Source organism: Chaetura pelagica, unplaced genomic scaffold (assembly GCF_000747805.2).
Source record: "Chaetura pelagica isolate M959 unplaced genomic scaffold, ChaPel_1.0 scaffold10, whole genome shotgun sequence".
Taxonomy (NCBI): domain Eukaryota; kingdom Metazoa; phylum Chordata; class Aves; order Apodiformes; family Apodidae; genus Chaetura; species Chaetura pelagica.
In genome coordinates, this window is record NW_009952263.1 from 1,474,956 (window position 1) to 1,492,866 (window position 17,911).

At 36.4% G+C, this 17,911-nt stretch overlaps 1 protein-coding gene across 1 annotated transcript in view; it reads left to right on the plus strand.

The window, feature by feature from the left end:
* The first annotated feature begins 5,971 nt into the window (after positions 1-5,971).
* Positions 5,972-17,911, plus strand: part of SNRK (SNF related kinase) — a 28,418-nt gene continuing 16,478 nt past the window's right edge. The window contains exons 1-2 of the mRNA XM_010007493.1: positions 5,972-6,070; positions 8,564-9,257. Of these exons, the coding sequence (XP_010005795.1) occupies positions 8,669-9,257 (589 nt within the window). The 5' untranslated portion in view covers positions 5,972-6,070; positions 8,564-8,668. The remainder of the gene's footprint in view (positions 6,071-8,563; positions 9,258-17,911) is intronic.

The window sequence follows — 17,911 nt, forward strand, 5'->3', positions numbered from 1 at the left end:
AGACACAAGAGGAAAACAGGAATGTCATGAAATTATTTTGGACCTGTGACTGCTGTGAGGACTTTAAATGGTGTAAAGCTGTTGCTGAGTTTTCAAATCCATAGGGTAGATTGCGTTTGTCTTGTGTAATACCTCCTCTTAGAAATGGAAAGTGCCTTGTGAACTCCAGAGATTATCAGCATGGTTATGAAAGTATCTTGGGCTTTTAACTGATTTCACAAGTAGAGGCAGTTGGAACTGGTGCCAGTGACTGCTAATCATGGGTTTGTCAATGGATCATAGTTTAATCACTGTCAGCACATCTGTGTTAGTAGTTTCAACATCTAGTCTGTAATCATAATCTTGCTATTCCTTTGCAGTATATACCTGCTTCAATGTGTTTAGTTTTTTTTCTCATACACTCATTTATTACGAGAAAAAAAAAAGGAAATGCATATCTTTGACTTCTAAGGTGGGGTACCTTGAAGGACCAATCCAGTTCAAGTGGTTTTTTCACTTTTCTGTATTGACGATGATTCTCACAAAGGTGTGAGAAACCTCTGCATAGTGGGGTTTCTACAACATAGTTCTCAAATTTTAGTTTGCTCTTAATGGCAGTCTGCAAACCGCTTACCACATCTTTGCAAACCCATGTGAAAGAAATAAACTTTTTGTGCTTGATGTGACTGTACTAATCTTTAAGAAAACAGGATGGTTTACAGCAATCTTATAAGGACCAATCAGTTCAAGTGGTTTTTTTCACTTTTCTGTATTGACGATGATTCTCACAAAGGTGTGAGAAACCTCTGCATAGTGGGGTTTCTACAACATAGTTCTCAAATTTTAGTTTGCTCTTAATGGCAGTCTGCAAACCGCTTACCACATCTTTGCAAACCCATGTGAAAGAAATAAACTTTTTGTGCTTGATGTGACTGTACTAATCTTTAAGAAAACAGGATGGTTTACAGCAATCTTATAGGTCTAAAAGTTTGGGAATTTCTTGCCTAAGAAATAAATGTGTTCTTTAATTTACAATATCCTGAATTGTGTATCATATTGTTGAATTTTTCTTATATGTCAGAGCTGCCTCAAAGTCTTGATCTTGAATCTCAGGTCATGCAGGCCCTCATAATTTTCTATTGTGTTTCCATTTCTTCTCAACTCATACTTCTGCCCTTCCCCCAGCCTTTTGTTTATAGGTCCAGAAGCGGTGTGTTTTTAAGTTTATTGACCTGCCAAATATTGCTGCTGCTGCTCACTGAATAGACCTTAGAGTTTTTATTTGTGTATTCTAAGAAGAGTTAAAGCTAGGTGTCGGTAGCTCTGATGCCTCCAATACATTCTGAAATAATGAAAACCTTACATTTCAGTACAGGCTTCCCAAATGTTGAATGGCAAAACTTGAGCAGTTGGCAGCTCTTGTATCTTTTCAGAGCAAAATTCTGAAGCCTGCTTAAAACTAGGGAATACCACTAGATTGTTCAGGTTAAATCTTTTTGTTTGGAACATTGAACTACTTGATAATTCTTATCTTCATAGTTTTAGATGGAGCTGTACTGAATGGTAGAGAGATTTGCTGATACATCTTGATATTTTTGTAATGCAGTATGAGGTGGATGCTGATGCTGTGGGAGATGATGATGAAGCCTGATGTGAAAATAAGTGAATGTACACTTTGAAGAATCTACTCTGCACAGGAAGCTGGGGGAGGAAGGGCTTTGCTGAACTGTGACACCTGTGTGTAGAAGCGAAGGGAGAATACAGGTTCTTGGGATCTTAACTCCCCTATGGTGTCTTAAATATTCAAGGAATATTGGATAGTATAAGGCTGGAACATTTTCATATACTTTAGAGGAATTGAGTCATGGCTAGTTTTCAGAGCAAGTGCTATGCATTAAGAGTGTATGTTCTTCACATCTGACTCTTGCAACACTTTGTACCTGTTTCTAGCATGTTGGCTCTCCCTTATATAAAAGGAAAGATATTTGAAAGCCCTCCTGGGGAAAGTAGATTGACATACTGGTGAAGGTGTAACATCATCACATGTAAGTGGTGGCTCATATAGAAACAAAGAGACTGTTTTTAAAGGCTCCTGGATTAGGTCATGAAAGGTATCTTAAAAGTAGGATAGCAGATAAAATTGATGAGAAATATTGGGAAAAAAAAGTGAGAAGTTATAGTTTTGCAGTTTGTATACTGAGTTGATAGTTCCTTCAGTTTGCTTTCAGATAGTAATGATTAGTACAAATTGTTTTCAGGGTAAAAAAAAAATGCTCTATCTCTGTGATCAGTTTACATCAAATTTTGGTTTACTCTTTCTAGAAAGAATAGCAACTTAAGTCTCAACATATAACTATGTACTAAGGAGATGATTGGTATAGGTACTGTTATTCATTTGAGATAAAAAAAGATCAAAAGGAGAAACAAGGTGGAATGTATTTAATCTGTCTTGTGATGGGAGTAATGTGTACATCCACTGAACTAGTCACCCTAAACTTGTGTTACAGAAAATGAAAATGTGTACTTTTAAGAAATGATTAATCTGATCTATTTAGCATCTTCTTTAGGGTGCAATTTGTTTTATTGTAGACTCTTATCTGTGTTGGCTGCTTCTCTATTTATGGTGAAGTGAGACAGGAATGGCTAGCTGTCTGTGGATGGATGAGTCCCAGTAAAAATAACTTGAGCTTATATATCTGTCAGCCTGAGAATGCAGTGAAGTTTTTGCATTGCTATAATTCTAACATTTTGTTGAAATGCAGCCTTGAGTCTTCATTTTCTGAAGTAATAAGCTAATATATGCATTTAAAGTAAGATGAACTATCCTGGTCTGACATCTAATGTATAATCTAGTGAAACTTCTTGGATGGGATGAATTGCTAAAGAAAAAAAGTGTCTCTGAAACATGCTGCTTTTCTAAACAGACGTGTTAGAGGTCTATTCATCCATCTTTTAGAGATGGTTAGATTGTAGTACTGTTGTTTAAGCCTCTTAATAGGGTGCATGTGGTATTATGAAACAGCTTCTGCAGATCTCCATTAGAGACTGTTTGCAATATTTTGTGGGGTAGGGTACATGAGTTTCTGTGGAAGGAAGGATGTGTTCTGAATCTATTTACTGGTATATGTCTAAATTGCACAAAGTGAGTATTGGGGGCATAGCTGAGTTCTGGTATAGTTAGGGAAAACTGCATTTTTAAAACCATGATTAAGCCACATTAAATGCTGCTAATGGTTAATAAGCTTGCCAACTGAAAAACCCAAACTCTAATGCTGAAAAATGAACTTATAAAGGAATTGAGTTAATGTTAATTAAAAGAAGGACAAATATTTTCTGCCTCTTAAATGTTTTTTTGTCAGGCTTTATTTTGACTTGCTGGCAAAGTATAGATGGTTGTCCCAGACTGCAGTTTGCAGCTTCTTCATTTGGTAAAAATGTTCAATAGGGTCACATTCAGTAGGATCACTGAAATGATCTGTCATTAAAGCTAACCCTACTATAAAGCATCATGGTAGTAAATGTGTTAAATCTGGAAGTTTTGGATTATTCCATTTATAGCTGGCTCCAAAAGTTTTACTCATGTAACTAAGGAGACAACTGCAAAGTGAGGATCACAAAGAGGTTTCAACTTGAAAGCTGGTACCTTGTGAAACTGCACTCTTGATCCTTAATTTTGCTTTCTTACTCTAGAGAGAAACTGAAAAAAGAAAGTAATTCTCTGATAAGTATTGATAAAGCAACTGCAATCCTTTAGGTAGCCCATTTAAATTGTAATTATGTCTATATGCCCTGTGACAGTTTTACATCCCCCATTTGCTACTCCTGAATGATTCTTAATTTTATGTTCACTTCAAACTGTGTTTGCATCTAAGATCCTTATGTTTAGCTGTGGGAGCTTCATCTCTGAAGATGAATTTTAAAACCACAGAATTAAAAGTTAGTTGGTCTATTATTGTAGAAAGTTTATGTTAAGCTGTTAATGAATCTGCATGAATTTTATTTCAGATAATGGGGCTGCGACATTAGTAAGCATAGTTTTTCTTCCATTTCTGTAAGCTTTTATCCTATTGATGACTGTCTAATATATTTCTCCATGGCTCAAACATAACTGATTTTTGCTGGAGTTTTGTTGACAGGTCGATGTTTGTGTGTTCTGTCATTCAGAGATATCATTCAGAGATAAATTACTTCAGTAATTTAAACTACTACAGTAGCAAAATTCTGGTTTTGCCATGCACTAAGAAAGCTCCATCTTGTGTGCAGATGTTTTTAAATCAAGACTTAACAGAAAAAATATTTTTTAAAGCCATGTCTCCTCCTTGAAGACAAAAAATGTTTCATGATCTGGGCCGGATTTGTAGGATGTGATGAATTCACATTAATAGAGGTGTAAATCTTGCATTTTGACATGACATTCAAGAAAGAGATGGTCCGTAAAAACTTGGAACAGTGGAGTTAGTTGGTAATTTCAATTGCATAGGGAATGGCTGTCTCTTGGTTGTCTCTTTTTTGAAATAACTTTTCCTTTTTGTTTTTAGTTTAAGAATTCTGAAGCCATTAAGTAGTTTACCAGAAGATATTGACAATAGGATGCATTATGGGTAGAAGAGATTTGTAAAGAGGGATGATATCCTAGTGGCAGTTTGAAAAAATTGTTTTGGTATGTTTGCATACTCTTTTTTAAAATTTCTTTAATGTAGAAGGAGTGAAGAATCTGATTAGGGTGCTGTGGAGACAGCAGTTTTATAAAGCATGTTTTTGTGGGGTGGGGTTTTTGTTGTGTTTTTGTTGGGTTTGGTTTTTTTTTTAAATGCTTGCAGTCCTTTTAAAATTGAGCTTCTGGAATTGCACAACCGTATGGGGCACTGCTGATTAATACCTTCTCTGTTGCTTCGTACAGATTAAGGTTAGGTGGTTCGTGTGTGCATGGGCTATCTTTCATTAGCCTTCATTTTGGGGGTTAGGTCAGTATGATGGAACGTTATGTTTATTATAGTTGTATCAATATTATGACAATGCTCAGTAGTAGTAAAAAAACCACCACAACTTTGCCTAAGAAAGTAGTATAGATTGAACCAGAAAATGTGCAGGGAGAAGAATGTTCTAGCCTGTGCAATAACCTCTAAAATGAATGATAGACTAGGACTTGAACAAGATTGAACTGAATTTAGGAAGGGAGGAAACTAAAACTGTGATTTCCTTGAGGCAAGGTTGATAGAGTATGATAGTTCTTGTTTTGAAACAGTGAATAAGAAGATGCACAATTTATTAAAAGTTTAAAAACAAACAAGAGGAAATGGTTCTTCTCACAACGCATAGTTAAGCTATTAAACTCCTTGTTGCAGGATGTTCTTGGTACTAAAAATTCACATGCTTTAATAAAGCATCTGTCCAGTTTCACAGGAGATGTTGGGGTAGAATCCATCAATCATTATGAAGCACAAAGCCACTGCTCTCTTATGTAAAGAAGTTGTTTGTGTTTTTTTTTAAAGACAAAGGAGTTTTTTTAAAGGAGAGTTTTAATTACTTATCGTTATGTTGCCATAGTACTGTGTTCTTCCCTATTCATCCTTTATGGTTAGTTACCAGCTAGAAGAGTGTTTGATGTGGTCATTTGGTTTAATGTATGCTCTAATCTAGTTTTGTGCTTTCTGGAATAAGGATGGGATGGTATTACATGATTAATTGGTAGTGGTAGGGGAAACTTTGTTAGATGAGCAGTTTGAGATGTGCTGGGAAAACAGATGTGCTAACCCCAGTTTTGATATTATGGCATCTTTTGGTGGAGTAGCTTTTAGAAGAGCATCTGAAGCACAGTACTTAGTAGCAGAATGAAAGGGTACAGTAACCCAAAAGCCAATGAAGTTGTTAAAACCTTGATCATTGTATTTAAAGAAAAACTCAAACACCAATATTTATTGTTGCACTTACTCTGTTCCTTCTCTAATTTGTGATATTTCAGAAATTGATTGATTTAATTCAAATTTTACAGGGGGGGAGGTCTCAACCTGAATTCCCACTGCTTTGGTGGAAGTAGACAGCTGGATAGAGAAGAGGTTATACCATGGCTCCAGCTGAGAGAAGCAGTAAGGTAAGCTTGTTAAACATCAGAGAATCCTTGTAGGACCCCCAACCTTGTAATTGAATCCATATGAAACCAGGTTTGTTAGTTTTATTGCCTGTGAAGTAACTTGTTTAGCAGAGAGTGTTTTTAATCTAATGCTTACGTTTCAATTTGAGAATAACTAATGCAAAGGTCTATTTGTTTGCCAGCTTCCTTTTCATACATTTTCTTTTTGAAGTTCAGGTTTGAAACTGAAAACACATTCTAAAGAGCTATGTTTTCTGTATTTTATTGAGTTGGCAAGAAGCCATCTAATTTTCATATTTCTAGCTACTTGGCATTCAGAGGTTGGTAGATACAGATTTTTATTTAAACCTCCATCTAAGTTAGAGATGCAGGAAAAGGTTTTTCTGGAGGATTTGTGTGTGAAAAAAAGTGGCAGTGGGACATGAGACCTTCAAAACTAGGTTTAAATTGAGAGAGTCCCTTGGGAGACAGTCCTGAAGAATGAAGGGGTTCAGGAAGCCTGGATGCTTTTCAAGAAGAAAATCTTAAAGGCCCAGGAGCAGGCTTTCCCCATGTGTCATAAGATCAAAGGGCAGGGAAGATGGCCTGGCTTGGCTGAACAGAAAGCTTTTGCTAGATCTTAGGGAAAAAAAGGAGGGTTTACCACCTTTGGAAGAAGGGACAGGCAACTCAAGAGGAACAGAGATCCTGTTATGTCATACAGAGAAAATTAGGAAAGCAAAAGGCCAGCTGGAGCTCAACTTAGCCACTGACATAAGGGACAAAAAAAAAAGCAACAATAAAAAAAGAGCCAGGGAGAATCTCCATCCACTGGGTGCAGGGAGGGGGGGAGTGTACAGACTTGGGGAAGAGTGACTGGAGAGCTGCCCAGCAGAAAAGGACCTGGGGGTGTGCTGTTTGACAGCCTAACAGGAGCCAGCCGTGTGCTCAGGTGGCCAAGAAGGCCAACAGCATCCTGGCCTGCTTCAGAACTGGTGTGGCCAGCAGAAGTTGGGAAGTCATTGTGCTCCTGTACTCAGCATTGGTGAGGCCACACCTCGAGTACTGTGTTCAGTTCTAGGCACCTCACTGTAAGACATTGAGATGCTGGAGTGTGTCCAGAGGAGAGCTACCAAACTGGTGAAGGGTCTGGAGAACAAGTCACATGAGGAGCAGCTGAGGGAACTGGGGATGTTTAGTCTGAAGAAAAGGAGGCTGAGGGGAGACCTCATTGCCCTCTACAACTACCCGAAAGGTGGTTGTAGTGAGGTGGGTGTTGGCCTGTTCTCCCAAGTAAATAATGATAGGACTAGAGGAAACAGCTTGAAGTTGCAGCAGGGGAGGTTTAGATTGGACATTAGGAAGAATTTCTATACTGAAAGAGCGGTCAGGCACTGGAACAGCCTGCCCAGGGAGGCTGGTTGAGTCACCATCCTTGGAGGTATTCAAGAAATGTGTAGATGTGGCACTTCAGGGCATGCTCTAGAGGCTGAGGTTGTGGGGGGTTTTATGGGTGTTTTTTGGTGGGGTGGTGTTTTTTGTGGTTTTGTTTGTTTGTTTTATGTTGATGGTTGGACTTCGTGACCTGAGGTCCTTTCCAAGCATGATTATTCTGTGACAATTCTGTGAAATATGACTGTTTTACAAGGTGGATCTTGTTTGCTTAAATGCCTTATTGACTGGTAAGCAGGAGTTCAGCACAAGTGGGGTGAACTCTTGAATTCTTTCCCCTTCCTTTCAATTCTTCCCCTTTTCCTAACTCATTCCCGGGAGTGCTGAACAAATGCAGCCTACATGGAAACTTTTTATCACCAGTTTTTTTAAACTCCGGTCAAAATATTTAATAAGAATTTTTATTTATTACTAAGAGTACATCCAACCCAAATATTTAATTTCAGCCTGTAAATCTATATTCATTTGTTGTAATTACGGTATTGATTGATAATGGTCAAACTAAATAGAGTAACAAAATTAAGTCTTGTATGTCACTTTGACATGTTCCTGTTAAACAGGAAGCTGTTAAAAGGAAGAAAGTAAAAGTGCAAAGTCATGGCATCAAAACTTTGTATTACAGCTGTTTCATGCTGCAACATGAAGGAATGTGTCAAAATTAAGATAAATCAAGCATGTTGTTCTTGTCGGTGTTCTGTATCACTTAGCTTATTTCTAATGTAGCTGGAAAAGTTACAGGTTGTAGCTTCGCCAGTTTAAACAGTCCTTATAGCACTGATTTCTTAGTGTTGCTTGCTTAACTCAGGAACATAAAGGCTGCTGAGTTTTAGACAAGTTATCATTGTTGCACTGTTGAAATTCACTTTCTTCAAGCATAATGATAATGCGATTTCAAAAACCTGTTGGTTACCACAGCATGGCTCATCAAACCCTTTGCGAAAACCCCTGAATAATTCAATAAGTAGTCTGTAATAATGTGCCGTTGTAACTTCAGGAGGATTTACAGGATAGTAATTTTGCTTATTTTTATACAAATACATAATCTTTTCTCTTTGGTTTTAGGTATGCTCAGCAGTGACAATGGACTATTTATTTGCATCAGATACCCTTATATGAAAATAACACATTTCCAAAGATCTTAAATAGTATTTCATCTTCTGGCACAGAATGGCAGGCTTCAAACGAGGATATGATGGAAAAATTGCGGGATTGTATGACTTGGATAAAACTTTGGGCAGAGGGCATTTTGCTGTGGTCAAACTTGCTCGGCATGTCTTTACAGGTGAAAAAGTGGCAGTAAAAGTAATTGACAAGACCAAGCTGGACACTTTAGCCACCGGACATCTTTTTCAAGAAGTGAGATGCATGAAACTAGTGCAGCATCCCAATATCGTACGGCTATATGAAGTGATTGACACCCAGACTAAGCTTTATCTTATCTTAGAGCTAGGTGACGGGGGAGATATGTTTGATTACATCATGAAGCATGAAGAAGGTCTGAACGAGGATCTGGCAAAAAAATATTTTGCTCAAATAGTTCATGCTATATCCTACTGTCATAAACTGCATGTAGTTCATAGAGACTTAAAACCAGAGAATGTGGTCTTCTTTGAAAAACAAGGACTTGTGAAATTGACTGATTTTGGCTTCAGCAACAAATTTCAGCCTGGAAAGAAGCTCACTACAAGCTGTGGATCTCTTGCCTATTCTGCTCCTGAAATTTTACTTGGGGATGAATATGATGCACCAGCAGTGGGTATGTCTTCTTTGAATTCAATCAGTAGTCTAAAATTAAGTGCCATGATGTTGTACCATTCTGTTTTTTGTTACAGGAGATACTCAAACATTCTAAAAAATGCTTAAAAGTACTTTTTAATATGAAATTATTGAACTGCTTAAGTTCTTTTTTGATGAGATTATGCATTTGTAGCATTGTAATTAACTTTAATATTAATAATTGAATGCAGTGTGTATCTTTGTACTTGCTTTTTTAGGGGACCCATCTCCTTTTCAGAAAAGTGCTTGGTTTTAGTTTGACATCACTCCCAGAAAACCCTAACCAGCCAGTGATTTTCTTTTCTCAGTTTAGTAAGAATGACATTGTGAGCCCAGACTGCTTACATGTTCTGCTGTGAGATAGTAGTCATTAAAAATTTATTTCTACCAACTTGGCTATCAAAGGATAAGACAGTAGATTAAGGAGGCTTAAGCTCCCTCTTCCCCTTCTCAGCCTTTTTCTTGTCTGAGAACTGAAAGTAGGGATGAGTTCCCAGTTGTTTCCAATTGTTTAAAAGGTAGAAGAAATAGTAATGTGTAAAGTAGTCTTTATGTTTCTAGCTGGAAAGTGGAGTCTGCTAGAGAGACTACTACAGATAATGCTCATATTCTCTCTGTTAGGTCTGCTGCACATGCTATTAGAAGAAACTTAAAAGTTGTTGGTTTTTTTAATAGCTATAAATGTTGGTAGAGTTACTGAAGAATGTCCTGTAGACATACAGATTGTTTGTATCTGTTAGTTGAGGTAGAGCTTGCTTCTTCAACAAATGTAGGTACATATAATTCTAAATGATGCTTCAAAAATATCTTATGTAGTCAACATCCCTTTTGTTCTTGTGTGCCCAGTATCTGATACTTTTACTGTCTTAATTAATGCCCATTAGGACTCTGAATATGGCTGTGTGTGTGTTTTGCTATGGTTTAATTGGCTGCAGTAGTTTAAGACTGATTTGTCCAATTTTTTGCTAATTTACCTGAGGTAAACAATTGGCTAACTTCGTATGCCGACAGGATATTCCTGCACATTATTAAACTAAAATTCTTGCATTATTTTTAACAAATATTTTTAGCTAGTAGGCCTTATGGTCTTTGCTTAAACATTTGAGTGTCATTTCATGGCTTCTAACATTGAATAGGTATTTTACTGTGGGTTTCCTGGACTTGAAAGTAACTTCTCAAGTGTGCTATAATTAGGAATTTTAGATGCCTATGCTAATTGTGGCTTTGCAAATCCATGTTGGTGCTACAGTGATGCTTGACAAAATTACTTCTATTTAGAGTCAAATGTTCTAGATGAATTGGTCCGGTTTTATTAGTAGCAAACAACTGAGCTCTTTTGTGTCTTTTTATTTTGAATTTCCTGGAGCACAAGTATAACTGATATAGTGGCCTGCAAAAGTAGATGGGAAAGTGTATTTGTTAAATATCTTAAACTGTGCCTTATGTGAATTTTTTCCTGAAAAATGGAATAGCCAACAAGCTTTGGAGGGTGAACAAAGAATGACATTTTTATATTGCTGCCCAGCTGGATATGCTTGGAAGAAAGTCTACAGGGATTACTGGGGTGGGGAGTAGCACATTAGGAGCATCATGACTGGATTGTCCAAATTGAATTATATAGTTAGTGTGCACTTTGGATCTCTAAATGATAAATTTAAGAATGGTGGTGTCATGTAAAATGTTTCTTAGAGGACTTTGTAGGGTAGGTAAACTTCTCAATAGAAGAAATTGTTTGGGTGGATTCATAGAGGAGGAGTTCTGGCTTGTATAGAGTGGATTGATGTGAACAGTAGAAAACCTAGAAAAAATGTATTCTTAGCATAAGGATTCTAGTCAAGTTCTATTTCTGAGAATATTTAGGTAAACATCAGTGCTTAGTTTTTGCTCACTTATTCCCCAGCATACTGTCTCAGTTACTGGATACTTGAATTTTTCCTATTCTACTTGACAGATTACAGTGCTTGTGCTGTAACTTCTTCAGTAACACAGTTTTCATCACTTTGTAGCATACTACAAAAATCTCTAAAGTACTGTCAGCACAACAGTTGCAGAATAAAAGTACCAACATTTACTGTGAGTTGCCAATAAGATAAAGACCGTGAAGGGTCTGGATTTTGTTTTTCTAATTGTGGGTAAAAAGATGGGCAATGTAAGATTTTAAAATATGACTTATTTGTGTATTTTAAATGCAAAGATTGTGAAAAAATAAAAATAAAAAATTAAGGACTTCTTTAAAGCCCCCCTGCCCTTCTTCTACCAAATGCAGTCTTAAACGTAGAATCTTGAAAGAATATATGTTTAAGAAATTTACCACTAACCTGTAATTTCACAACTGAGAAATTAGCTTTGCAAACCTTTCAGAACCTTTAAAGATAAACTTTCATGCTAAGGTGAGGCATACTTGTAGACTAGAAGTATTCATAAATTCAGAAGTAGCCATTTTCGAAAGAAGATAAATTACATCTGTAATGTGCAAGGTGTGCATATATAGTCTGAAATTGTGATGAAATGCCTATGAAATCACCTAGCTATTGACTGAATAGGTCTATTAATATTGCAAGAATAATGGCTGACAATGGCAAAGATTTTTTTTTACTTTGCCATTTGGGATGAAACTACATTGTAGCTGAACCAATCTAAAAGCTAGCTGCTTATGTGAAAGGAGGTCATGCTTTCTCCAGTGCAACTGTGATCCTTTCCCTTTGTGAGCATTTGACCACGTGAAAACTGATTCCACTTATTAAAATGCCAAATTAAAAAGGGTTTCCCTGCTTATATTTTGTGCATTTTAAGGTACATTTGCGTTCATTATAATATTTTAGAACCCCCCGCCTGTTTTAATTTGTCTAAAATTGCTGTTATACTCGCAAAAAAAGCAAGAAAAATTGTTCAAGTTACACGTTAAGGTAATCTTTTGCCAAAGATTTTTGCCACGAACTTGGCTTTCCTGTTGTCTTACAATATTAGAATGAGTATATAAATGAAAGGAGTTTACATATTTTTGCTCAAAGAGCTGAAATATTCACAGCAAGTTTTGTATTATGTTATAGGCTTAATAAATATAATGGAAAAGCTTGCTTTATGAAAAGGTAGCTGTTTCAGCTGGTTTAGAGCTTAATCTCCCCTTTGTGATGCTACTGAAAAGTTTTAACACTGGAAAAGAGACTAGTTAATTTAGGTCTCTCATTTCCTTTTGTGTTTAAGGCTGTAGTTAAAGTGATGCAAGAAGAATATTGGGCAATGATCATATGTTCCCAGGGCTTTTCAAAAAGCTGAGTGAGTTAGATAATGAGAAATTGTTGCTTGTAGCTTCCCATGCTCTTTGACACCTAATTAAAATTTGTTTTAGTGAGAGGAAAGTGAGAGGACTGCTGTGGCACAAAGTTCATTTTGTAAATCAAATGGACATATTTTAGCTCAGTTCTGTCTAAAGCAGTGGTGCAATCCAGTGAACTCCAGCAGTATTCTAAAGTGGGTAACTACAGATGAGAGAAAATGAAGCATGCTTCTGGTAATACTTTTTATTTTCCTCTGCCAGCATCAACAGAGATTGGATCATTAAATAAATAGAAAACCCCTCTTTCCTAGGTGCTAAAGTTTAATTACAGTTTTTCAAAATAGTTGATTATTTCAGATGAGAGCAAATTCTATTTTAGCTGCTTGGCATCTCTGCAAAGTATTAAGTGCTGTGTACACTACAGTCATCCTGGAGGACACTGACCCTTTTGATAGGTTATTATTGTGGTCAGGTATTCTGTATGTGACTTTGTAGACGCATGGAAACATTTGCAGTGTAAATTAATCCTTCTGGGGATGAGAAATGGGCAAATTCAGATTATAAGATTGGGATTGTCTATTCAGCACAGTTTAGCTGTAATGCAAAAATAACATTGTAAGTATCACCACAGTTATTTATCATTGCAGTCTGTCATCACAGCAACACCAAGGGAATGCTGGCAATATGTTCCTCATAAAAGATGTGACTGACAAGAATATTATGGTAACTGTAGCTCAGTGCTATTCAGCTGGCAGTTTGTAGGTCCAAATCCAATGTACTGCCATCTTGAAAGTTGCAGAGGCCAACCACCTAGATAGCATTCACTGCTTGAAGAGTTAGATGTTGGCTTTCTTGCACAACTCAGACCTGGCTGTCTTCTGACAATATGGTACAAAAATATGGATGTATGTATTTATTAGAGTCATATATTTCTGATTACTAAGGGAAATAGAGGATTTGTCATGCATACATTTCCCTTTCCTGAGATTACAATAATGCTTTTAGACCCACTTTGTCTCTGTTGGAATGATCCCAAATTCTTGTATTTTGTTTTTTTGCATCAAGACTTTGCAAAGGCTTCTTGCTTTTGCATATAGTGTTGCTGGAGTGAGTTTGGTCTTTGAAAGCTTCAACCAGGTTTACCTTGTGCTTGAGCATAGCTAAGTAGCTCTGATGACCCTATTTGGCCTGTGTGGAGCTAGTTTTAATGTTTCTGCATGTGTATAGTTGCATGTGTATAGTATTTTAGTCACAAAATGAATGACTAATGCAAGCATGAGCAATAGGTATGTACAGTAACGTTATACTATAAAAATACTGAATAAAAGATTTGACAGACTTGAGTTAAAAGAAGTGGTAAAATACTCTCAGACCATATACAGTGTCGAATCATTTAGCATACCTGGCAGCATTTTGGAGTTTCAATATGCTCAACATCAGATTGCAGCCAAATTTGACGGAAATTAAAAGCAATAAGTACTACCAAAGCTTTGTATTAATTATTTTGTTTAGAAAATCCCTCTTTTTAGTGTTGCATTGCAACACTTGAAAAGATGGATAGTTTATGTTGTAGAATGAGCTTGGAGGTGTAAAGGTGCAGAAAGCTTAGAGTGTTTTACTTAGCTGCTTCTAGTATAAGAGGTCTTCTGCTTCTGTTTTTACTTGCATCAGTGCAGAGCTACCCCTTCTCATGTGCTGTACTCTGTTGCATGGCTGACCATTTGATGAACTGGTTTTATCAGCTAACTTGACAGAAAAATTAAGTTTTCTGCCGGCTTAACTTCTGCCAGGTTAGCAGAGCTGGTTGTTCCCTTTGTGTTGAGAGGAAGAGGTGGTGCAGAGGAAGCGAAGTGAGCATGTAGCTTGAACTAGAGCTCTGGGGAAAGGTGATAGGGCCTGTTCCTCTTTTGTGTTAGCAAGTTTAGGTTAGAGCAGCTCTGCCTAGCTGACTTCACCTTCCATGTGAAATAAACACATTTGACTGAAATTCATTGCCAGTGCATTTTTAGGGGAATTGTGTGCTCTACTTTTTCAGCCTCAAATGCTTTTTGAAGCAAAACAGAAGGAATTGATGTGAGTACCTTGTGTATTGCAGTGCTGATTTTTCCTCCTGTGTACTTGTGTTTGTGGCAGTGCTTTTCTGGCCTGCTGTGCTGTGTGTCTCACTGCTGAAAAAAATGAGACAAATTTGAAAAATAATCAGAAACTAGCTTTTTATACTTTTCAGAAGGGGAAAGTATAAGGAACTGATTGTAGAACACTTTCAGAAAGTTTGAATCTTGAGGATATTCAGGATGTATTAACAAATAATGTATTTTACATTCTGTGGAAGGTAGTAAAATTTATTTTTAGTGAGTAGAATTTTAATGTAGGATGCTGTCCTTTCATTCTGCCTTTTTCCCCTCAATACTATTACTTTATTGACATGAAAATAATTTTAATGCCTCAAATTATTAGGAGTGTTATGCTACAGGTATTGAAGCCTTGTATTCAGAAATAAATTTACGATGTGAAGGGTGGGAGCCTGTAATTCTGACTTCTAAGTGAATCTGTACTGCTTAATATTTATGAAATATTATTTATATTCAGTTCTGGATTACTTTATGCACATTTTAATGCATTAGACAGTGAATTGTTAGGTGAAGCAAAAATTTATCCAAGTGATACTACAGAGGAGAAGCTGTCAAGATAGTCTTCAGTTACTACCATATCAGCTAAAATGTAACTTAAGAATGTTTCTTAGTCATCTCACTGGGTTCATGGGACAACTGTTTTCATAATATTTCAAACTGCTGTTGTGGAGCCAGGAAGCTTAATTTTATGTCTTGCAAGCAAATACTCAGGTGACTTATGTTGAGCCCATGGCTGTCTAATTTGGCAGCACAGATCTGGTGGGACCTAATCAATAGTTTACTACTTAGCTGCAAACCAGATGCTTCAGTTTTATATTCATGTGTAAAACTGTACTAAGATGTTAACTTTTATAAATAAAGTACAAATTATACATTTTATAGCAAAAACCTTTAGGAAAAGATAATTGATCAGAAAATATGAACAATTTCTTAGATACCAGGAGCAAATTGTCTTTAGTATTTATATATAAAAGAAGACCACAAATATTGCAGTGGAATATGTATATAAGCTGTATGTGTTGCACAGATTTTATTATGACCAATGATTTTGAGAACATGGCTTATACAGAGAAAAACTTTCTTCTATATTTAACTAATACTGTTTTTTATAATGGATTATTTTCTGGAGTGGTAGTACTGGAAAGCCAGTTCATGTAGAGAATGTTGGTTTTGTTTCTGTTTATAATGTAGATTCAGTAACTTCTGAAATGTGGCTAAGCAACAGAAACCAAAGGAGAAAGAATGCATTTCTAAATGCAGAATGAATCAAGAGTAAACCAGACTATTTTGGAATAAAGGCAGTGGCATGTGTTCAGCAAGACTTTTCAATGGTCATGGTTTTTGTTAAAATATCCTTACTGAAATTTGAGATGCGCTAGTTACTAAAAAATAGAGATCAACTATTTGTATTTGGTTAGTTTTATGCAACCAGGAAAACCCAAGCTATTGTCTTCAGGAAAAAAGAAGTACTTACCAGTTGCCAGACGGAGTGAAAATAAGTCTCTTGCAAAGATAAGACTAGTTACTGATGATCATGTCTTAGTCAAATAACATAGAACAGACTGTTTCATCAGACAGATAAGCTAATTAGGAAAACAATTTTGCCAAATGCCATTTGCTATTTATGCTCTTTTTTGGAGGGATGGGGGAAGGAAATATTTCTCCTAATTCTCTCGTCTGTCATGTGTTCTAATAGAAATTTTAATTGGATTTGTAGTGCTTTAAATGAAGGAGAAAACCCAGATCTGCCTGTTACTTTTGAAAATGTTAGCATTGATTGCAGATTATCTTTCCTTAGCCTTCTGCAAGGGAAAAACAAATACCATTTTACAATGACTGAAAAAAACCCCAAAATACTGGATTAACAAACGGTTACATCTCTTAAAACTAAAGAGCTCAGAATAGAAGTTAATTCAGAGCCTTTTTCATGAAAAGTTAAAGAATGGAAGAATAGTTCAGTCAGCTAAAAGTCGAGTATCTATAAAGAAGTGATCTTCGTTCTTTACCCATACTCTTCAGACTTTTACAGCTGGATAAATCTGAGCATCTTTCAGATTTGCCAGCAGTCTGTACACATGGTAGCATAAACATACCAGTGATGCATAGAAATGCTGAGATTGTTAACACAATTGTTTTCATCTTGCTGCTGACTTTTTATACAAGGGATAGAACTTTTTTCAGCTTTGTAGCTTATACAGGAGTGGAAATACTTTTTTTTATTCTCCTTTTGAAGCACAAGTATATCAACAATAAAAGCTGGTATTCCTGTTGTAATCTCTTATATTGAACTATGTAATTTTTCATCACTGTTTTTAGTAGAAGTCTCATTTTCTGCAGTGTTGACTTGTCGTATGAATTTTTACTCTCACACGGTGTTTTGGTTCTTTAGACAATTATGGTGAAGTTATGCTATAATTTAAGTGTTTATTTTGTTTCCATAGCCTATGTTCTGAACAGGATCTTAAATTTCAACTTGTAATAAGCATGCTTACCACTGTTACCTTCCTGAGTTACTAGTCTCTACCTACTCCTGAGCTTAATGGAGGTTCCACCCCTAAATTCCAATCCAAATAAAGAAGAACACAATGCACTTTTGTCTGAGTTCAAAACATCAGCCTTCAAGATATTGCTCAGTTGCTGCCTAGCCCTGAACATGGTCAGAGTGCAGAGATGCTTATGATGTTTGCATTAGATTTTCATAGTTAGCTCTGCATAGAAGAACTTGATATTAAATGCTCATGTATGGAGTCTCTTTCAAGGCTTGTCTTCAACAGATTTCTGTTTTGGGCTTTCCTTCACAAATCTGCTCTGAAGAGGCTGTAGCAGCAGTGGTGATGACATTACAGAAAATGTCTTAAAATAGTGATTAGAGTAATTGCCTCTGATGCTGGAAATCAGGGTCCATTTTCATCCTTCATTTATCCACATTCTGTTGATACTTCAGTGGCAAAATAAACATTAACATTTCTGTCATCTCCATAAAAGTTTTCCTTCTTTGCTTATTAAGTGGCTTCTAGGGGAAGATACTGTGTTCAGCTGTTACAGCAAACATTCCAGTCAGACACGTATAAAACTTGACAATTTCCTCAGTATTACAAATTACTTCTGAAGAAGCAGACTTTCTGTAGAAAGATCTGTCTTATGGAGTGAGCAGTATATACTGTGTAAACTGCTAACCAGTTCTACATTTAATTTAGGAGGAAAAAAAGTATCTGTTTCTGTAAA